We start from the raw sequence: 24,031 nt of genomic DNA, 5'->3' as shown, positions 1-24,031 counted from the left end.
TATTTATTTATTTATTTATTTATTTATTTATGAATGATAGTCACAGAGAGAGAGAGATAGAGAGAGCTCCATGCACCGGGAGCCCGATGTAGGACTTGATCCCGGGTCTCCAGGATCGCACCCTGGACCAAAGGCAGGCGCCAAACCGCTGCGCCACCCAGGGATCCCCTGCAAGGAACTCTTATACAACATATATGAAGTAGCAGAAAACCTAGTGTCTGCTGAACCTGTCATAGCCCAGGTTTCTAAGAAAGTTCTGATTGTCTGAGAAGTCCCACTCTTCAGAGATTGGTCAGACATTTAGGAGGAAGGCCTGCATCTTAGGCTTTACAAAAATTAAACTACCATCTATCTTTCTTCTTATAAACCTAAAAGAATCTCCTATTCATGCTGTTTCTTGTTCTTCATCTTGCTATGAGACCTCAAGACATGGTAATGAGGCTTCTCTTTCTGCCATTCCAATGAAATTTCTCTCAATAAGATTATATGACTCTTTAATTATCAAATCCAAAGAGCAGTTTCCAATTCTTATTTTACTCTGCAATATCTGACAGTATTGATACATTCTTTCTTCAAATTTTTTTTTTATGTTTTTGTTATTGGGGTGGGAACTTCTGTGGTTTTTCTTCCTCTCAGATCATTCCTTCTGTCCTCTCTTCATGGCTTTCCCTTTCTTCTTCTTTTTTTTTTTAATTTTTATTTATTTATGATAGTTACAGAGAGAGAGAGAGGCAGAGACACAGGCAGAGGGAGAAGCAGGCTCCATGCACCGGGAGCCCGATGTGGGATTCGATCCTGGGTCTCCAGGATCGCGCCCTGGGCCAAAGGCAGGCGCCAAACCGCTGCGCCACCCAGGGATCCCCCCTTTCTTCTACGTTTAAATTCTACTCTCTGCCTTTAGTTGACTTCTAATGCTACATTACATCCAAGAAAATCCCATTCATTCTTGTGGTTTAAGAACTCTCAAATTTGACCTTTTCCTTACTTCTCTGATTGTTTTATCCAACTCCTTACTAGATACATTCATGTGGGTATCTTTTAGAACATCCTAATAGTATATTAATAATTAAGCTCATCATTCTTCCCTCTCAAAGTCCGCACCTCTTGTACTCCCTATTATGTTTGGAAGTCCTTCACCACACATTATCCAAGTCAGAAACCTAAGAGAATATTTCTTTCTTCTCTTCTTAAATCCATGTTCTTAACTGTCATCAAATTGAGCTAGAAGACATATCTGGTCAATGTCTCCAGCTACACAGCTGGCCAGCAGGATTAGATAGGACAGAGCTCTCATATATCTTAGATTCCCAAGCTTCACAAAACCTTCTCTCTTATCACTGATGCTAAGAAGAAAAGAAATCAGGGTGCTAGTGAACTCCTCTATTTTACGATTTCTCAGTTGGAAGGTTCATATCTGAGCTGCCCATGAGAGTCAATGCAGATGAGGACAGTCCTAAGATAAGGTAAAATACAAGAGTTATTACCAAATCTATTCTTAGACTATCGTAGGAGAGGAGATCATATATTGGAGAAGCTAAGTAATATGTCACAAGGTGCAAAAGCAGGCAAGCAAAAAGGTCTAAAGATTAAGGAAACCAAAAGAGAAGGAAAACGGCACAATGATAAAAGCTATTTTAGAGCTGTCCTCAAATTCTTAACATTTAATGTAATTATAGTTCTACATAATTTAGTTATTCCAAATTTACTGAATGCCTGCTATGTGCCAGATACTGTTAGCAGGTGCTGGGGAAATCAAAATGAACAATAGTTACAACTCTCCTAGAAGGGCTTACAAATTATTAGATGTACAAAACCAAAAGTTATAATCAAACAAGAGTGCTCTGAGGTATATATGAAGTCCTGTAGATAGATGAAAGGGTTCAGAAGCTTCTTACATAGTATCGTTATCAGCCAGGCACTCGAACAGATAATGTAGAATTACAGCGATGATGAAGACTTTTGCCTTTAAAACATTTATACTCTACCAATACAAGTACCCCAAAATTATAAATTCAGGTTTTTCCCTTGCATGGAGGAAAAAAAGAAATGGGTATGAACTATTACAAAAGACTTGGGGGGCAGCCCAGGTGGCTCAGCACTGCCTTCAGCCCAGGGTGTGATCCTGGAGACCCAGGATCGAGTCCTACGTCAGACTCCCTGCATGGAGTCTGCTCCTCCTCTGCCTTTGTCTCTGCTTCTCTCTCTCTCTCTCTCTGTGTGTGTGTGTCTCTCATGAATAAATAAATAAAATCTTAAAAAAAAAAAAAGAGACCTGGGATACTGTAGAGGATATCATTATTTTTTGATGCTGCCTGCCATAGAAAGCTAGTGGAGAAAGGGAGATATGCTCTTATTGTGCTATAAAGGGGCTGAATAGCACCACAGTCTCCTCTGTCCTTACTGCCAGTACATCTGACTCTTCTCCACCATCAAATGTTCTACTGACTCTACGCTTACAGAGCTATCTTGACTTTTATATTCTGAGAAGTAGTTCTGCCCCTGGAGAAGGTGTGAGTACCACTCCCCCCCACTGCATCTTCTCTCTTGATCAATATATAACAAGGCATATGCTAATGACTCTTTTGGCCTCAAGCCCCGCAAATAGGCAGGCCTAATCATTTTGGAGGTGAAAGAGCAGCAAGAAGAAAATAAAATTAGAGAAGTGGGCCAAGAATAAAACCTCAAAAGACTTTTGCATATCCAAATTCTTTCCTATCCAGCACTTGCGGTACTTCTGAGGCAAGGTAAGTCTCCCCAGTGTCTTTGAGTATTCAATACCTTTGGATGTTCCTTGTGTGGCATGGCTTTAGTCTCTACCATTCTGCTCATTCTACTTTTAGTGAGTTCCTGGTCTTTTTTGTCCCTTTTGAAGTATAATGCCATGGGGCGCCTGGGTGGTTAGTCGGTTAAGCATCCAACTCTTGATTTTGGCTTAGATCAAGATGGCAAGGTCATTAGATCTGGCTCTGCACTAGATGTGGATCCTGCTTAAGATTCTCTCTCTCCCTCTGCCCTCCCCACACCTTAAATCAATCAATCAATCAATCAATCAATCAATCCAGCCAGTAAGCCAGCTAGCCAGCCAAGAAATAGGATTCAAAGCTATCACTTCCCATAGTTTATATACTCATCTTTTTGTTAATGATCCCTAGGATTTCAGCTGTGCATTAATGTATACTGAGTAGTTTAGTTGTTGTTTAAATCTCTGTTAACATTTTCACATATTTTGTAAGCCAAGATACTTTCTCCTCCCCTTTCCTACTTTGATTTTAATTAGTTTGGGGGTCCTGTTAAATTGCACCTTTTTATATTCAGTCTTTCTCTCCTGCCTACATTTCACCTATCATTATAGAAGTAATAAACTAGCATATCAAAACTACCAAACTAGTATGTTAATGGGTCCATATTAAGTTTATTTTTTTTAAATTAACTTTTAGCTTCAGGCTTCATCCAACTTACCAACCATACATTCTCTGCAAAATGTTTTAAATTTAGGCAGGCAAGTTTCTTTACAGCTATGCAGACCAAGTCTGATAATTCTATTTCTACACCCTTCAGGCACTTTAAAAGTAAATAATAAAAATTCTCTAAATATGTAAGAGTTAAATTAGTACTAAAAGCTTCACCATATAAAGAAAAGGAGGAGGACCATGAAGATAGTCTGTTTTAACAGAGTAATGTCAATTAAACCGGAATGGTAATAATGAGTGGTTCTCTTTATGTACTAAACACAACATGACTTCTTAATTATTTCCTAAAGCAGTAGTTATAAACTTTACCATGCATCATAATCATCAGGAGGGGTTGGTGAAACACAAACTGCTAAACCCTACCCCCAGCATTCACACTGAGTAGGTCTGAGGTAGAGCTCAAGAATTTGTTTCAGATGGTACTCATGCACCTGATCTGGAAATAATACCATCATTCTAGCAAAAAGTATAAAATGTTGTTTAACCAATCTCCAAATTGAACAATAAGCAAAGATCCATTCTTCTTCATTGAATCTATATTGAGTCTCTATAGATGGCAATGTATAAAAAACATTTGATAGCTCAGAAATCAGAAAATAAACCACTCTGAAACTATTATTTCAGAATCAATTATTTTATATATCCTGGGGAAAATATGGTTTGGGAAAATATCTAGGAAATTTATTCAAGTTTCAGTTTATAAATTAAGAGCATTAATAATAACAGCCAATAACTAACCCTATATGCACTTTTGTAATTGTATGCTATTCTCAGTCTCTCTCTCACACACACACACACAAACAACCCCATTCATCTAATCTGCACAGTGACCTAAGTAGTTGGAAGGTACTGTTATCACCTTCATTTTAAAAAATGAAGAAACTAGGGATGTCTGGGTGGTTAGTCGGTTGAGCACTTGGCTCTTGATTTTGGCTCAGGTCATGATCTTCGGATCTTGAGACTGAGCCCCAAGTCAGGCTCTGTGCTGAGCATGGAGCCTATTTGAGATTCTTTCTCTCCTCCCCTCTGCTCCTCCCCTGCTCGCACATATTCTCTTTCTCTCTCTCTCTCAAATAAATAAATAAATCTTTAAAAAATAACAATAAAAAATAAAAATGAAGAAAATAAAAAAATAATAGAAAATTAAAAAATAAAAATGAGTAAACTAAGGTATAAAAAAAAGTCAAAAAGTATTCCAAGATCAGCTCAGATTTGAATATAGTCATCCTGGTTGCAGACATGTGCTCTTAAATAAAATTATCCTGTCCTTATAAATTCCATATTGCCTGACATAAGCAAAGAATAAAAACTTCTAAACTAGACCCTGGAACCCTGAGTATGAAAAAGTATCCTATAAACAAACCAAAGAAAAATGTTTTATATTTTTATTACTCTTTAAAGAAGCATATAATTATCGAGTAAACTGACAAAAGTTAGGATGGTAATCCAATGATTCTATTGCACTCTACATATATTTCTATCATAATACGTATTTATCACATTCTAGTGGTTAGATATTTAGATGTCTGTGATCGGCTGTATCAATAACCACATATTTAGTTTTACAACTTAAGCCATCTTTGGAAAGATACTGTACTCTAAAAATGAAGGAATAATTTGTAGTAATGATGTCCCAAAATCCTTCCTGTAGAGATAAGTGCTTAAAAAAAAGATACTTTTTAAAAAATGTGACTGTATTTTTTCAACTGTATTCCTCAAGCCGGGTATTTATAAATACACATCCAGAAAATTAGCCCCACCTTGTGGATCATGGTAGTACTACAAATTCAGGCCTTTTAAGAACTGTGAACTGTCAAAGTGTGTATTCTTTTGACAGACAAAACTAAGAAATTTATAAATAATTAACATTGGTGAGGAAGTACTTTCACATACTGTTGTTGGTTGTATAAAATGACATTACCTTTCCTGGAAGAAATTTGCAAAAACAATAAATAGGTAACATTATATTCATTAATTTCACTTATAGAAGTTTATCCTCTAGAAATATGCAAGTTAGTAAACGTATGCAACAAGGTTATCTACTACAGCATTATTCTTGGTAGTGAAAAATTAGAAGCCACCTAAATGTCAATGTGGATATAGTAAACACTATTTAACCATAATAACAAAGATGATGATGGCAGCTGACAGCTGTTGGGAGTAATAAGTAAGTGCCAGGCCCCATTCTTGGTCTGGCTTCAAAACCCTGACAGTGACCTCTATGCTATGTTTCTTAGAATAAAGAATATATCCTCATATGGAAGAATGTACATTAAATGTAGTTAAATAAAAAAACTCAATCTCAGAGGAACTATATTACTCCATCTTAAAATACATATGCTTATAAATGTACCCAAAAAGTATAAAAGGCTAGAAACACATCAAGTTGTAAATAATGATTACCTCTAAAGACTGGGAGGACTATGAGGAGAAAGGAGATGACTTTTTATACATTTTGTATTGCTTGAATTTTTCACATTAAGTACATATTAGATTTATATATTAAAAGTGTACAATTTTTAAAAATAAATTAACTGGAGTCTTTAAGATAAATAGTTTAAGGAACAATTTTTTTAAAAACAGGAAGGATAACCTTATACATGCTAAGGTTAACTGCACAGTTAATGGAAGCATGAGAATGGGCATTTGAGGGAACACACAAACACACCACACACTCATAAAATGAAGTACATTCGGGTGATTAAAACTCTAGAAATTCTGAGTAAGTGAGGTTTATATCTGGTAATTTCTTGATAAAGATGGCAAGTTGAATATGCACAGCTAACTCTAATCCTCCTTGAAACTCAACTAAAAATATAGTAAAAAGAATTTTTAAAGGTAAAACTCCCAGCAATAAGGAATATTAAAAAGGAAATAATAGTAATAAAATTTTGGAAGCTGTAAATAGATGGACAAGTGGTAACTGAGCAAAAGCCTAAACCTAAGCCAGCATTGGGTAAAGCTGAGAACCAACCCAACTTCAAAAGGTTTTGGAATTTTGCATAGAAGGCTGATCACTTGTTCTGTGTTCCTACTTCATGAAAAGTTTTGTTTCTGAAACATCTGAAAATATTAACACTCTTCTTTCTAGAATTTAATGTAATATAGTGAAGAATAAAGTAAGGAGATCTGATTTAAATGGACCAAGAAACATTATTTACTTTGAGGAAACTTCAATATGAGATATATAAACTTTTAAGTATTAATTTGTGATGAGAATAAAAAATTTCTCAGTCAACAATTACAAAAACAAATTACTCAGCTATATGTTAGAATTAAACCCTGAGGTAAATGGATGCTTATTTGAAAGGGTATTCTGTATTAAGTGAGAATATAGGCTACTATTACCTATTTTTTGTTCTTTTCTTTATCCAGAGCAGTGCTTTTTCCATTACCTTCTCATTCAGAAGGAATATTTTTAAGAGTTTTTATTTAAATTCCAGTTAGCATACAGTGTAATATCAGATTCAGGGATACAATTTAGTGATTCATCACTTACATAAAACACCCAGTGCTCATCTTCACAAGTTATCTCCTTAATACCCATCACCCATTTAACAAATTCCCCCACCCACTTTGCCTCCAGCAAACCTTAGTTTACTCGCTACAGTAAAGAATCTGTTTTGTGATTTGCCTCTCTTTTTTCCCCTATGTTCACCTGTTGTTTCTTAAATTCCACATGAGTGAAATCATATGGTGTTTGTCTTTCTCCAACTTATTTCACTTAGCATAACACTCTCTAGTTCCATCCACATTGTTGCAAATGGAAGATTTCATTTCATTTTTATGGCTGAGTGGTATTTCACTGCATATAAATGTATCACATCTTTTTTTACTCATTCATCAGTTGATGGACATTTGGGCTCTTTCTCGTTCTGAAGGTTGCCTTTTAGTTATGTTGATTGCTTCCTTGTTATGCATAATCTTTTTATCTTGATGAAGTCCCAAGAGTTCATTTTTGCTTTTGCTTCCCTTGCCTCAGGAGATACATCCATCCAGTAAGAACTTGCTACAGCTGATGTCCAAAAGGTTACTGTCTGTGTTCTCTAGAGTTTTGATGGTTTCCTGTCTCATATTTAGGTCTTTTATCCATTTTGAATTTACTTTTTGTGTATGATGTAAGAAGTGGTACAGTGTCATTCTTTTGCATACTGCTGTCCAGTTTCCCCAACACCACTTGAAAAGACTGTCGTCTTTCTTGCTATGTCAAAGATTAGTTGACCATATAGTTGTGGGTCCATTTCTGGGTTCTCTGTTGTGTTCCACTGATCTATGTGTGTGTTTTTGTGACAAAACCATACTGTCTTCATCACTACAGCTTTGTAATATCACTTGAAGTCCAGAACTATGATGCCTCCAACTTTGCTTTTCTTTTTCAAGCATGGCCCCTGCACAAGGATGACACATAAATTCCGTGATGCTTTTCTTTTTCTAGATTGCTTCAGCTATTTGAGGTCTTTTCTGATTCCATAGAAATTTTAGGATTGTTTATTCTAGCTCTGTGAAAAACGCTGGTGGTATTTTGATAGGGATTGCATTAAATGTGTAGATTGCTTTGGGTAGTGTAGGCATTTTAAAAGTATTTTTCTTCCAATTCTTGAGCATGGAATGTTTTTTGATTTCTTTGTGTCATCTTCAATTTATTTTATATAAGTCTGTTATAGTTTTCAGAGAACAGATCTCCTACCTCTTTGGTTAGATTTATTCCTAGACATCTTATGGTTTTTGGTGCAATTGTAAATGGGAGTGATTCCTTGATTTATCGTTTCTGCTGCTTCATTATTGGTGTATAAAAATATAACAGATTTCTGTACATTGATTTCGTATCTTGTGACTTTACTGAATTCATGTATCAATTCTAGCATTTTTTTGGTGTAGTCTTTTTTTTTTTTCCCTAAGATTTTATTTAAGTAATATCAACATCCAACGTAGGGCTCAAACTCACAACCCCAAGATCAAGGGTCCTATGCTCTTCAGACTGAGCCAGCCAGGCATCCCTTCTGAGTTTTCTACATAGAGTATTAGGTCTTCTTTCTTGCCAATTTGGATGACTTTTATTTCTTTCTGTGGTCTGATGGCTGAGGCTAGAACTTCCAGTACTATGTTAAGTAACAATGGTGAGAGTAGACGTCCCTGTCTTGTTCCTAACTAAGGAGGAAAAGCTCTCAGTTTTTCCCCATTGAGGATGATATTACTTTTCAGTCTTTCATACATGGCTTTTAGGATGTTGAGATATGTTCCATCTATCTTTACTTTGTTGAGGGGTTTTTATTAAAAAGGATGCTACACTTTGTCAAATGCTTTTCTTTATGTACTGAAAGGATCATATAGTTTTTATCCTTTCTTTTATTAATGTGGTATATCATGTTGATTGATTTGCAAATATTGAACCACCCTTGCAAACCAGGTATAAATCCCACTTAATCGTGATAAATGATTCTTTTAATGTACTGTTGGATATGATTTGTTAGTATTTTGTTGAGAATTTTTGCATCTATGTTCATTAGAGATAATGGCCTGTAGTACTCTTTTTTTTTTTTTTTAGTGGAGTCTTCATCTGGTTTTAGAATCAGGGTAATTCTGGCCTTATGAGTTTCAAAGTTTTCCATCTATTTCTATTTTTTGGAATAGTCTGAGAAGAATAGGTATTAACTCTTTAAATGTTTGGTAGAATTCCCTAGGAAACCGTCTGGTCCCAGACTTCTGTTTGTTGGGAGATTTTTGATTACTGATTTAATTTCTTTGCTAGTTGTTGGTCTGTTCAATTTTTCTACTTTTTTCAGTTTTGGTAGTTTATGTTTCTAGGAACTTAATCATTTCTTCCAGATTGCCCAAGCCCAATTGGTTAGCATATAATTTTTTGTAATATTCTCTTATAATTGTTTGTATTTCTATAGTGTTGGTTACTTTTCTTCTTTCATTTGTGATTTGGATAATTTTTCTTTTCTTTTTGATAAGTCTGGCTAGAGGTTTATCAATTGTATTGATATTTTCAAAGAACCAGTTCCTGGTTTCATTATTCTGCTCTACTACCCTATTGTTTTGTTGTTGTTGTTGTTTCTATATAATTTATTTCTGCTCTAATCTTTATTATTTCCCTTCTTTGGCTGGCTTTAGGCAGAAGCAGTATTTTAAAAAGCAACAATTAAGCAAATTTTTAATGGCTGGCATTTAGCTGAGAAAGGAGAAATCTGGATGGACTCTGCCTCTTCTGAAAAATAGCACAACATCTGATGATAATGCTCTGCTTTAGCAATGATGCAGTTTATACCCAAATTCTGACCATTTTAGTAACTTTCAGTAGAACTGTTTCTCATTACTTCTAGTTTGCATAAATAATAACAAGTTACTCACAGGACAGTATATGTATTTCAACCTAAAGCCTTTTAGAACCCATGTAACAAAATTACCTCATCAATCAATAAGGTAAAACTATTATCTGGCTGAGGGAGGTCTAACAAATACTTAAGATGATAAAATTAAATCCTCAGCAGTTTGAAAAGAGTAATGCTATCTTATTATATTGAAATCTTTGAAAGGAGATTTTTTTTAATTACTTACGAAGCCAAGGTAAATATCTGAGAGCAAAGAAGTCCATCCAGAATTGGTCAAAAGTACAAGCGTATTATGAGCATTGTTCAGTATCTGAACAATGAAGATTTTCATAGAATAGTCACTTAACTGTTAATTGGATTTACTTAGTTAGCTTTGGGAAATAGTTCTTCAATGTAACTTTTGGCAAATTATAACATTAGGGACTTACCGAAATGAGTAAATATAATGCACTTTAGGAAGATAATTGGACTACACAGCCACCTTTAATACCTAGCACAGAACACAACTGTACCTAACCCAGTATCCAGGGATGCCTTTGAGTTTAAACTGAATTATGCAAAACTGAAAGGATGAAGCAACTACTAACAAAGTGAGACATAAAAATCATTTACAATTTATATAACCAAGCAAAAGGTGGCATTAGTTGGATTATACATAAACAACAGAAGCTAAGGTAGCAAGTATAAAATTAGTAAAATGGGCCAGAGGGAATAAAGCCTGGGGCAGGAAGAAGTATGAATTAGAAAGTTAAAATAACTTGATTATCCTCCACATCTTAAGGAGAAGGTTTTTTACAACCTTGTGTCAAGAGACTGCTGAGAATGCAGATGTAGGAGAGAACCCACACTTTACTGGAAATCATGTATCAGGGTAGGAATCCTCTAGAAAATAATGAAACCTTTGCTGGCAATCAAGCTGTCTCTGAAAAAGTGCGTATGTACATCCTAGGAACTAGAGGGCCCAAAGAAGTGATAGAACCTGTCACCTTCTATTCATTCTAAAAATCCTTCCTTGCTAAAATATGGCAACTGTTTCATTCATTCCACAAACATTTATTGAGTATTTATTTTCCCAGACACAGTGTTGCTGAAAGAGGTTACCAGAGTGAACAGACACAGTCCAGGACTTTTGAGGATGTATGGTCTCAGAGGAAAGACGAACATCCAAGCAGATACTGGTAATATAGTATGGCCAATACAGTGATATATTTATGCACAATCTACTCTGATAATGGAGGAGGTCACTCACTTAGCTCAGCCCAGAAAGAGGTCAGGGAGGGAAGTCAGGGTTACTGTGCTGGATTAAAGTATAGCTGAAGTAGATTTTAAAAGATAAGAAACTAGTAAAATAAATGACAAGGAAAAGAACATTCAAGACAAGGGAATAAACAGTAGGAGCAGAGGACTGAGCATGAAACAGATTTAGAGTAAAGGGGGTGAGGTGTGGGGTACCACAAGGAGATTATTAGAATGTTAGGATAGGGCAGCCCAGGTGGCTCAGTGGTTTAGCACCGCCTTCAGCCCAGGGCCTGATCCTGGACACCCAGGATTGAGTCCCGTGTCGGGCTCCCTGCATGGAGCCTGCTTCTCCCTCTGCCTGTGTCTCTGCCTCTCTCTCTCTCTCTCTCTCTCTGTGTCTCTCATGAATAAATAAAATCTTTAAAAAAAAAACACAAAATGTTAGGATAGAGATAATGAGGAGTAGGAGATTGACAACATTCAGTCCAGATTGCAGAGGGACTATGAAGCCATGCAAAGATTCTTCTTTTTTTTTTTTTTCTTTTTTTTTTTCATGCAAAGATTCTTAAACTTTATCTCCTAGGTCAGGGGGAGCCACTGTTAAACAGGAGAATCACACAGAATCAATTTCACATTAAGTCACTCTAGCAACATTGTGGTGGATGAATCTGAGAGGGGGCAAGACTGGAGGTGGGATAACCGTTAGAAGGCTACTTCAATAGGTCAGGCAGGAAATAATGAAGCCTTGAGCTAACACATAACCTTCTAACAAAACCCCCTGTGCTGTTATATCCATAATTCAGGATGTTCACACTATAGCAAAAGAAAAATGAATGTATTTATACATACATATAGAAGTGTATATATATATATATGAACATATATATTCACATAATAGCTACATATCATATGTAGTTTATATATATTATACATATTTATATATAAACACTTTCTCACTACTACTATATTATAGATGCTCTTTTCCCACATTAATCAAAAAGTCCAAAGAAGGTTAGAAAACGAAAAGGAAAACAGAGGCTAAAATTCAAAACATTCTATTTATTTTAGAACTAGCAAATTAATAATAATTTGTAACCCTCAAAATGAGTTACTTTACTGGAAAAATAAATCAAATGTCATTAGAAATTTAAATTTAGGAAGAAGAAAACTTTAGAAAGTTTCATATACATATAAAGCATCTAAAATCAAGAACATAATCAGATTTCTCAGAATAATTTAAGCTATTAATAAAGAAAATCTAGAATACTAGATCTATATAAAGTAATAAAATAATTTAATGAAGAAAATAATATGACCTTAGTCTTAAAAATTCATTTTGAGCCTACCCTGCCATAGATATATATATATCACTTAATATTCATAAACCGTAATGAGGAAGGATCATTATATTCATTTGCAGATGAGAAAATGAACACTCAGGTAAGTTTATTTACCTAATAAACAGGACTTAAAGTTTGCCTGCCTTATATGCCTAATATACCTAAAAATGTCTTACCTAAAGCAATTACAAGCTACATATAAATAAAACTATATAAACATTTCATAAGAATATTTTTATTTCACAAATGTAGCACTTCATATCAGAAAGCTTGGAAATAAAATAAAACTCTGGGATCAAAGAGAACTTGGTCTAAATAGAGACTTTATTTCTTACTAGCTGTGGAAATTGAGTATCTTCTCTGAGCTTCATGTATAAAAGAGCTTACAAGACTTCAAAAAAGTTCTTGCAAAGAACACACAGTGCTCAGTCCAGTAATTAAATAATTAATCAATAGTAGCTAATGTTATACATCAAGAAAAAAATATAAATAAAACTAATATACTACCTTTAAAACTGGAATAAAAAAATAATTTAGGAATAGACCCCCCCTCTTTCCTGCTATGAATGTTTCTTTAGCCATAATAGGTATACACATGTATGTATACTGTTTACAATACCATACATAACTCCTAAGAATATACAGTCAATTCTTACTAATCCAAGAGTACATAAATACTGGTTTTCAGTTAATTTGTGATTACAGTGCCATGAGGAACACATCTTTCTCTTCTTTATTAGAAAAAAACTAGTAAGCAAACTATAATGCCCCATCTCACCCTCCAACCACACATACACTATAGCTCTCAAATCACCACCACAAACATTTCCATTTCACACCTCAGGTTCCCATATAACTGTTCTAGTCCCTTTGGCTCTTCAAATCCCACAACTGAGGAAAGTTGGGAAAGAGTCAGAATAATCAGTACTTGCTACCTCATTACTGGGACCCCTACATAATTAATTCTTTCTGTTTGTGACTTGATCCTCTCTCAATTCTTACCCCAGTTGATTGATAGTTGGGAGGTATTAAGGAGATATAAATTAGAAATCCATAATAACTTTTGACCTTTTTACATCAGTTTTTAAAAAACTGATTTACAAAACAAAATAAATTCTTATCATTAAACCATTTTAAGTCATTTCAAGTTTTTAGTCAGCTTAAATACTTTAACATTAATTATAGTATTTACTATTACAGTACAGTTATGCATTTTGTAATTAAAGCCCGGGATATCAGTAAGAATTAAATAATAAATCCCAGTTAAATAGTCCCTGAGGCCCAAGTTAATACTAAATCAATACTGCTATGTATCTGTTACTATACATTATAAAAATACCAGAAAAGTTACCTTGGTGTTCTTCTAAATCCATGTCTAGTTGTCTAATTTCTTCACTAAATTGATTTATTTTTTCTTTTATATCTGTTAACCTGTTGAAAAAATTATTTAATACATTTATGACAGATAATTTATATATTTTCAGTAAAAACTTTTTTCAGTAAAAACATTAAATGATGATGTTATGAAATCTTTTCTAAGTTGCAAAAATAGTATCTATGTGTAATATGCCCCATTCTGAAGACAATATAATAAATTTAGAGAGAAAACTCTTTTCTAGATTCTTTTTTTTAGGATAAAAATTTAAAGTATATATTCCGTAAATGTTAAGTGGCCTGATTTCAAAAGCAGACCTTTCCCCCATGCCTCTTTTGAGCTTAACTTGTGATATTAAAGTAAAAAATCTATAGCAACATTCTTTTTTGTTGGTTTGTACAAATTGAACTAAGCTGGCAAATTAGTCTCAAAAATTAGAAAATAAGAGAAAATTTATCATTGACTGAGGTATAAAATTTTAACAAACAGGGCAGCCCAGGTGGCTCAGCAGTTTAGCACCACCTTCAGCCTAGGGCGTGATCATGGAGACCCACGATTGAGTCCTGTGTCAGGCTTCCTGCATGGAGCCTGTTTCTCCCTCTGCCTGTCTCTCTGTCTCTCTCTTTCTCTCTCTATGTCTCTCATGAATAAATAAATAAAATCTTTTTTCTTATTTATTTATTTATTTATTTATTTTTAAAGGTTTTATTTATTCATGACAGACAGACAGAGAGAGAGAGAGAGAGAGAGGCAGGCAGAGACAAGGCAGAGGGAGAAACAGCCTCCATGCAGGGAACCTGACATGGGACTTGATCCTGGGTCTCCAGGATCAGGCCCTGGGCTGAAGGCTAAACCGCTGAGCAACCGGGCTGCCCAAATAAATAAAATCTTACAAAAAAATTTAACAAATAGCATTTGTACTTATAAAGCTACAGTAATTAAGATAGTGTGGTACTGGAATATACATATATAAAATATATATATATACACACACACATATATATATATATATATATATATAAGGAAGATATATATATATAGCAATGAAATAAAATTGAGAATCTAGAAATGAAATCCTTTACCTATATATAACTGATTTTTGACAAAGGTGTCAAAATAATTAAGTGAGGAAAGAATACTAAATAATGTTTGTTGAAGAATATTTCTACAAACGCTGCTGGGACAATTAGATATGCAAAAACAAAAGAATAAAACTGGACTCCTATCTTATACCATATACAAAAGTTTATTTAAAATGGATCATAGATCTACACATAAGAGCAAAACTATAAAATTCTAAGGTAAGTCATAGGCATAAATCTTCCCAACTTTGGATTAGGCACTGGTTTCAAAATCATAATCAACAAAAGAGAAAATAAACTATCAAAATTGAAAACTTTTGTGCTTCAAAAAACACCACTAAGAAAATGAAAAGACAACCCACAGGAGAGAAACTTTGGAAATCATTTATCTGTTAAGACACATGTCTCTGAAACATAAAAATATTTCTTACAATAATAAGAGATAAATAACCCAATTAAAAAATGGGCAAAGTGGGCAGCCTTGGGTAGCTCACAGGTTTAACGCCACCTTCAGCCCAGGGTGTGATCCTGGAGACCCAGGATCAAGTCCCACATCAGGCTCCCTGCATGGAGCCTGCTTCTCCGTCTGCCTGTGTCTCTGCCTCTCTATCTTTCTGTGTCTCTTATAAATAAGTAAGTAAGTAAGTAAGTAAATAAATAAATAAATAAATAAATAAATAAATAAATAAAATCTTTAAAAAAAAAATGGGCAAAGGAGGGGTGCCTGGGTGGCTCAATCAGTTAAATGTCTGACTCTTGATTTCAGCTCAGGTCATGATCCCAGGGTGGTGAGACTGAGCCCCATATTGGCTCCCAGCTGCTCAGCATGGAGGCTGCCTGAGATTCTTTCTCTTGCTCTGCTCCTGCCTCCGCTCACATGCACACACTTGCTTACTCTCTTCCTTTCTCAATCTCTCCCAAATAAATATATAAATTGGGAAGAGTTAAGATGGCAGAGGAGTAAGGGGCCCTAAGTTCGTCTGGTTCCTGGAATTCAGCTACGTAGTTATCAAATCAATCTGAACATCTGAGAAATCAATCAGAGATGTGAGAAAAGAAATGTTGCCATTCTAGCAATAGAAAAGCACTACTTTTTGGAAGGTAGGAGGTGTGAATCTGGGGTGATATATATTGGAGGATATTGTGAGGAGAGGGAGCCTTCTTAAGGAGGCTACTGCAAAGTATTAAAGCAATGGAGCAGAAAATTGGAACTTAGAGAAGTCAGCTATGGTGGGGGAAGTCAGCTACGGTGGGGGCAGTCAGGTGACAAAATGGGGCAGAATCTCAGGTGGGACAGCAAGTCTCAGGATCCCTGGGGTCACAAAAAGAACGAGAGTGCCTGAGTACAACAGAGTTTCCAGGCATCAGAAAGGGGAAACTGGCCGAAAACAATGAGTCTAGGTGCCAGCTTTCAGCTCAGTGATGCCATAAACAGAACCGCTGCATAGTCTCACAACTGCTCTCTGGACAGGGACCCAGCAATAGAAAGAAGCACGGTCAGACCCCCTCCCTCCCCTGGGAGGAATGGTGTGGATCCATGCCACAGGAGTTAGAAAAGTTTGGAGACTCAAAACTGGGTCATGTGCCTGAGATAAAAGCATTCAGGTATAGACTGGGTGAACACACAGTTCAGACCGAAATCAGAAAGACAAGAGTGGGGATCCCTGGGTGGCGCAGCGGTTTGGCGCCTGCCTTTGGCCCAGGGCGCGATCCTGGAGACCCGGGATCGAATCCCACGTCGGGCTCCCGGTGCATGGAGCCTGCTTCTCCCTCTGCCTGTGTCTCTGCCTCTCTCTCTCTCTGTGACTATCATGAATAAATAAATAAAATCTTTAAAAAAAAAAAAAAAAAAAAAAAAAAGAAAGACAAGAGTGAATGACTGCCTTTCAGTGAGGGCTCTCTGAAGAGTGAAGGGGGCAAACTTCAGCTTCAGGATTAGAGATTGCAGTGCTGTCATCTCCCCCACCCCGCCCCCATCAGTCTTCAGGGAGCAAAACAGCACCACATAGTGAAATCTTGAGTTTTTTACACTGAGCCTGACCCTCCTGGCAGCAGTGGCACATTTCCACCAGTCCAAGGACATTGAAGAATCAGCACAACAGGCCCCTCCTCAAGAATAGCAGGAATGACTGGCTAGCACAAAGTTTACTGATCAAAGAGAACAGAAAATAGGTATTCAAGTCCAGGATATATAGAGAACCCTCCGTGAAATCAATAAAAATAGGTCAATACTGGTGCACCTGATCAGCTCAATTGGTTAAAAGTCTGCCTTGGGCTCAGGTCATGATCCCAGAGTCCTGGGATCAAGTCCCAGTCGGGCTCCCTGCTCAGCAGGGAGTCTGCTTCTCCCTCTTCCTCCACCCCTCCGCCCTGTTCATGTTCTCTCTCTCTCTCTCAATTAAATAAATAAAATCTTACAAAAAACCCAAACAGGTCAAAACCTTGACATATAAGAGTGAAACTTGCAAATTTCAAAGATAAAGAGAAAATCCTAAAAGCAGCTTGGAACAAGAGGTTCTTAATCTACAAGGGTTAGAAACATAAGGCTGGCAGCAGATCTGTAAACAGAGAGATGGCAGTCCAGAAAGAACTAGCATGATATATTCAATATGTTAAATGGGAAAAATATGCAGCCAAGAAAATTTTACCCAGCAAGGCTGTCATTCAGAATAGGAGAGATGAAAAGTTTCTAGGACAAAAAACAAAAAACAAAAAAACAAAAAACAAAAATTAAAGGAATTTGTGAGCACTAAACCACTCCTGCAAAAAATATTAAAGGGGATCCTTCGAGCAAAGAGAGAGCCCAAAAGTAACAATGGCCAGAAAAGAATCAAGACAGCCTTCTGAGACAGTGACTTTACAGGTAATACAATGTTACTAAATTTATATCTTTCAATAATTACTCTAAATGTAAATAGACTAAATGCTCCAATCAAAAGACACAGTGTATCAGATTGGATAAAAAAAAATAAGAATGATCAATATGCTATCTACAAGAGCCTCATTTTAGACCCAAAGACACCTCCAGACTGAAAGTGAGGGGGTGGAGAACCATTTACCATGCTAATGGACATCAAAAGAAAGTTGGAATAGCAATCCTTCTATCAAACAAATTTGATTTAAACCAAAGACTGTAATAATAAGAGATGAAGAATACTATATCATAATAAAAGGGTCTATCTAACAAGAAGATCTAACAATTGTAAATATCTATGCCCCAAAGCTGGGAGCAGCCAACTAAATAAGCCAATTAGTAACAAAATTAGAGAAACACATTGATAATAATACAATAATAATAGGGGACTTTAACATACCACTCACAGCAATGGACAGATAATCTAAGAGAAGATCAACAAGGAAATAAGGGCTTTGAATGACACACTGGACCAGATGGACTTCACAGATATATTCAGAGCATTTCATCCTAAAGCAACAGAATGTACATTCTTCTTGAGCGCTCATGGGACATTCTCCAGAACAGATAACATACTGGGTCACAAATCAGGTCTCAACTGGTACCAAAAGACTGAGATTATACCATTGTATTTTCAGACCACAATGCTTTAAAACTTGAACTCAACCACATGAGAAAATTTGGAAGGAACACAAATAAATACATGGAGGTTAAAGAGCATCCTACTAAAGAATGAATGGGCCAATCAGGAAATGAAAAGATTTTTAAAATACATGGAAACAAATAAAAATGAAAACATGACAGTTCAAAACCTTTGGGACACAACAAAGGTGGTCCTAAGAGGGAAGTATTTAGCAATACTGGCTTCTCTTAAGAGACACAAAAAAATCTCAAATATACTACCTAACCTTAGACCTAAAGGAGCTGGAAAAAGAATAGCAAATAAAGCCTAAAACTATCAGAAGAGAAATAATAAAGATTAGAAATCAATGATATAGAAATAAAAAACAGTAAAATATATCAATGAAACTAGGTGCTGGTACTTTGAAAGAACTACTAAGGTCAATAAACCTTTACTAGCCAGACTTATCAAAATGAAAAGACCCAAATAAACAAAATCCTAAATGAAAGAGGAGAGATCACAACCAACATCAAATAAATATAAACAATTATAAGAGCATAGGATGAGCAATTATATGCCTACAAGTTAGGCAATCTGGAAGAAATAAATGCATTCCAAGAAGCATATAAACTACCAGAACTGAAACAGGAAGAAATAGAAAACCTGAACATATCCATAACCAGCAAAGAAACTGAAACAGTAATCAAAAATCTCCCAACAGGGATGCCTAGGTGACTCAGTGGTTGAGCATTTGCCTTTGGCTCAGGTCATGATCCCAGAGTCCTGAGATGGAGTCCTGAATTAGGCTCCCCGCAAGGAGCCTGCTTCTCTGGCGGCCTGTGTCTCTGTCTCTCTGTCTCTCATGAATGAATGAATAAAATCTTAAAAAAAAAAAAAAAATCTCCCAACAAAAGAGTCAAGGGCTGGATGGCCTTCCAGCAGAATTCTACCAAACATTTTAAGAAGAATTAATGCTTATTCTTTTGAAGCTGTTTCAAAGAATAGAAATAGAAGGAAAACTTCCAAACTCATTCTATGAGGCCAGCATTACCTTGATCCCAAAACCAAAGATCCCACCAAAACTGAGAATTACAGACCAACATCCCTAATGAACATGGATGCAAAAATTCTCACCAAGATACTAGCTAATAGGAGCCAACAGTACATTCAAAGGATTATTTATCATGACCAAGTAGAATTTATTCCTCGGCTGCAGGGGCAGTTCACAACATTCTCTAATCAACTCATGTGATACACCACATTAATAAAAGGAAAAACAAAACCATACGATTCTCTCAATAGATGCAGAAAAAAGCATTTGACAGAACACAGCATCATTTCTTAATAAAAGCTCTCTGCAGTGTAAGGATAAAGAGAACATATCTCAATATCATAAAAGTCATGTATGAAAAACCCACAAATATCATCCTCAATGGGGAAAAACTGAGAGCTTTACCTCTAAGGTCACAAACATGACAGGGATGTCCGCTCTCACCTTTGTTGTTCAACACAGTACTACTGGAAGCCTTAGCCTCAGCAATCAGACAGCCAAAAATAAATAAATCAAGGATCTGCAGCAAAAAAAGAAGTCAAACTTTCACTCTTCACAGATGACATGATACTCTATGTACAAAACCTAAAAGACTCCAACTAAAAATTGTTAGAACTGATACAGGAATTCAGCAAAGTTGTACGATACAAAATCAATGCACAGAAGTCAGTTGCATTTCTATACCCTAACAATGAGCCAGAAGAAAGAGAAATCAAGGAATTGATCCCATTTACATTTGCATCAAAAACCATAAGATACCTAGGAATAAATCTGACCAAAGACATAAAGGATCTATACTCTAAAAACTATAAAACGCTTATGAAAGAAATTGAGGAAGACACAAAGAAATTGAAAACCATTTCATGCTCATGCATTGGAACAACAAATATTGTTAAAATGGATAGCTACCCAAAGCAATCAATATATTCACTGCAATCCCTATCAAAATACCACCAGCATTTTTCACAGAGCTGAAACAATCCTAAAATTTATATGGAACCAGAAAAGACCCTGAACAGCCACAGAAATGTTGAAAAAGAAAACCAAAGCTGGAGGCATCAGAATTCTGGACTTCAAGCTGGTTACAAAGTTGTAATCATTAAGAAAGTACAGTACTGGCACAAAAACAGACACAAGATCAGTAGAACAGAACCCAGAAATAGACCCTCAACTCTATGGTCAACTCATCTTCCATAAAGCAGGATAGACTATCCAATAGAAAAAAAGACAGTCTCTTCATTAAATGGTATTGGGAAAATTGGACAGCCACATGCAGAAGAATGAAACTGACCACTTTCTTATACCATATACAAAAATAAATTTGAAATGGATCAAAGACCTAAATGTGAGAAAGGAACCCATCAAAATCTTAGAGGAGAGGGATCCCTGGGTGGCGCAGCGGTTTGGCGCCTGCCTTTGGCCCAGGGCGCAATCCTGGAGACCCGGGATCGAATCTCACGTCGGGCTCCCGGTGCATGGAGCCTGCTTCTCCCTCTGCCTATGTCTCTGCCTCTCTCTCTCTCTCTCTCTCTCTCTCTGTGACTATCATAAATTAAAAAAAAAAAAACTTAGAGGAGAACAGAAGTAGCAAGCTCTGCAGCCTATGCTGTAGCAACTTCTTGCTAGACATGTCTCCAAAGGCAAGGGAAACAAAAGCAAAAATGAACTACTGTGACTTCATCAAGACAAAAAGCTTTTACACAGCCAAAGAAAAAGTTGACAAAACTAAAAGACAACCCACAGAATGGGAGAAGATACTTGCAAATGTCTTATCAGATAAAAGGCTAGTACCCAAAATCTATAAAGAACTTATCAAACTCAAACACCCAGAAAACAAAACAAAAAAAATCCAGTCAAGAAATGGGTAGAAAACATGAACAGTCATTTCTCTGAGAAGACATACAAATGGCCAAAAGACACATGAAAATATGCTCAACCTCACTCATCATCAGGAAAATACATATCAAAATCACATATCACCTCACATCTGTCAGAATGGCTAAAATTAACAGCTCAGGAATCAACAGATGTTGGCGAGGATGTAAAGAAAGGGGAACCCTCTTACGCTGTTGGTGGGAATGCAAACTGGTACAGCCACTCTGGAAAACAGTATGGAGGTTCCTCAAAAAGTTAAAAATAGAACTACCCTACGACCCAACAATTGAAGTACTAGGTATTTACCCAAAGGATATAAACATAGTGATCTGAAGGGATACCTGCACCCCAATGTTTATAGCAGCAATGCCCATAAAAGTGAAACTATGGAAAGATCCCAGATGTCCATTGACAGATGAATGGACATGGATGGGGACACACACACACACACACACACACACACACACACACACACACAGTGGAATATTACTAGCCCATCAAAAAGAATGGAATCTTGCCATTTGCAATGACATAGATGGAACAAGAGAGTATTATACAAAGTGAAATATGTCAGAGAGAAAAACAGCATACAATTTCCATTAAATGTAAATTTAAGAAACAAAACAGGGGAAGGGAAGGAAAAATAAGATGAAAACAGAAAGGGAAACAAACTGTAAGAGACTCTTAACTATAGGAAACAAACTGAGAGTTGCTAGAGGGGAGGTGGGTTGTGGGGTGGGATAACTCGGTGATAGGCATTAAAGAGGGCACTTGATGTAATGAGCACTGGGTATATGCCACTAATGAATCACTAAATTCTATCTCTGAAACTAATAATATGCTATATGTTAATTAAATTGAATTTAAATAAAACAATTTTTTAAATAAAAAAATTTTTAAAATAGTTTTTAAAAAATGGGCAAAGGATATGAATAGTCATTTCTCTAAAGAAAATATAGATATGGTCAATAAGCATAGGAAAAAAGGCTCAACACCAGTCACTAGGGAATTGCAAATCCAAACCGTAATATATCACTTCACACCCATTAGGATGACTCTAATCTAAAAAGACAGGGTATCCCTGGGTGGCTCAGCAGTTTAGAGCCTGCCTTCAACCAAGGGCCTGATCCTGGAGACCCAGGATCGAGTCCCATGTTGGGCTCCCTGCATGGAGCCTGCTTCATGCCTGTGTCTCTGCCCCTCTCATTCTCTCTCTCTCTCTCTCTGTGTCTCTCATGAATAAATAAAAAAATCTTTAAAAAATAAAAAAAAAATAAAAAGACAGGTAATAAGTATTGGTGAGGATATGGAGAAACTGGAATATCATACAAGGCTGGTGCAAATGTAAAATGAGTGCAGATGCTTGGAAAATAGTCTGCCAGGTCCTCAAAGAGTTATATATAGAATCAGCAATTTTACTCCTTGGTATATACCTAAGAGAAGTGAAAGCATATGTTCACATAAAACTCACACATCAATGTTCATACCACCATTATCCATCATAGGCAAAATGGAAACAATCCAAATGCCATCAATTGATAAATAGCTAATTGTGGCATAACAACACAATGGATTATTATTTGGCAAAAAAAGGGAAATTAAATATTGATGCATACTACAACACATATGAATCTTGAAAATATTATGCTGAGTGAAAGAATCCAGCCACAAAAGACCACATATTGTATGATTCTATGTATATAAAATGTTCAGGATAGGCCAATTTACAAGGACATAGAGTAGAGTGGTTACCTAGAGCTAGAAGTAGTGGATGAGCGGGGTGAGGAAAGGGATATTGGGTTTTACTGGGGAGATTAAAATGTTCTAAAAGTTACTGAGATGATAGTTGCACAACTATGAATACACTAAAAACAATTCTGAGTTGTACACTTTAAATATACGAATTGTATGGTATGTATTATATCTTAATAAAGCTATTTTTAAAAAATAAGGGCACGTGGATGGCTTAGTCAGTTAAACTTCTGGCTCTTTGATTTCAGCTCGGGTCATAATTTCAGGGTCATGAGATCAAGCTCCACATGGGCCTCTGCACTGGATATAGAGCCTGCTTAAGATTCTCTCTCACCCTATGCCCTCCCTCTCACTCAGCAGAAGCTCTCTGTCAAAAATAATAATGATAATAATACTAACAATACTATGCAATGGCTCTTAACATTAAAAAGGGATGCCTGGAATGGCTTAGTGGTTGAGCATCTGCCTTCAGCTCAGGGCGTGATCCTAGAGTCCCACAGGGAGCCTGATTCTCCCTCTGCCTCTCTCATGAATGAATAAAACCTTAAAACAAAAAACAAAAAACAAAAAACCCCCCAAAAACTAAACATTAAAAGAAATGTTTAAAGCTATAAATAAGATTGAAAGCTGAATCAATAATATGCCATAGGAAGAAAATAACTATAACAATATGTACCTATTGTATATTTAGAATGTAATTTAAAAGAAGTGAAATGGATGTAATATGTCCTATTATAAATGTACTTACTGTCGCTCCATGCTGGCTATTTCCTGATTATCTTCTTTAACCTATAAAGGCATAAAAAGAAAATAGTACTTAAAGAATTACTCATTGTTAGGGTACCCTAAACACAATTTCCTTCTAAGGTATGCTGTATCAAAATGTCAAATGTAGTCTCTTTCTTGAAACCTAGTTCTTAAAACTCAACCTTTCAAGTTAAAAAACATATCATTAAGGAACTATTCACTGATTTTT

At 36.0% G+C, this 24,031-nt stretch overlaps 1 protein-coding gene across 6 annotated transcripts in view; it reads right to left on the bottom strand.

Moving 5' to 3' along the window:
• The window catches only part of IFT74 (intraflagellar transport 74), an 85,232-nt gene that overhangs the window by 21,417 nt on the left and 39,784 nt on the right, over positions 1 to 24,031 (bottom strand). For all 6 annotated transcript variants that reach the window (XR_003130075.3, XR_007414047.1, XM_025433044.3 and 3 more), the window contains 2 exons: positions 23,804 to 23,844; positions 13,736 to 13,815 (listed from right to left, as the gene is read on the bottom strand). Coding sequence is in view for 4 of the 6 variants with exons in the window: in XM_025433044.3 (XP_025288829.1) it covers positions 13,736 to 13,815; positions 23,804 to 23,844 (121 nt within the window). In the remaining 2 variants the exon portion in view is untranslated. The remainder of the gene's footprint in view (positions 1 to 13,735; positions 13,816 to 23,803; positions 23,845 to 24,031) is intronic.

This window comes from Canis lupus, chromosome 11, assembly GCF_003254725.2.
Source record: "Canis lupus dingo isolate Sandy chromosome 11, ASM325472v2, whole genome shotgun sequence".
Classification (NCBI taxonomy): Eukaryota; Metazoa; Chordata; class Mammalia; order Carnivora; family Canidae; genus Canis; species Canis lupus.
The sequence above is the reverse complement of the archived record's forward strand: the minus strand, read 5'-3'. Positions and strand labels throughout refer to the sequence as shown.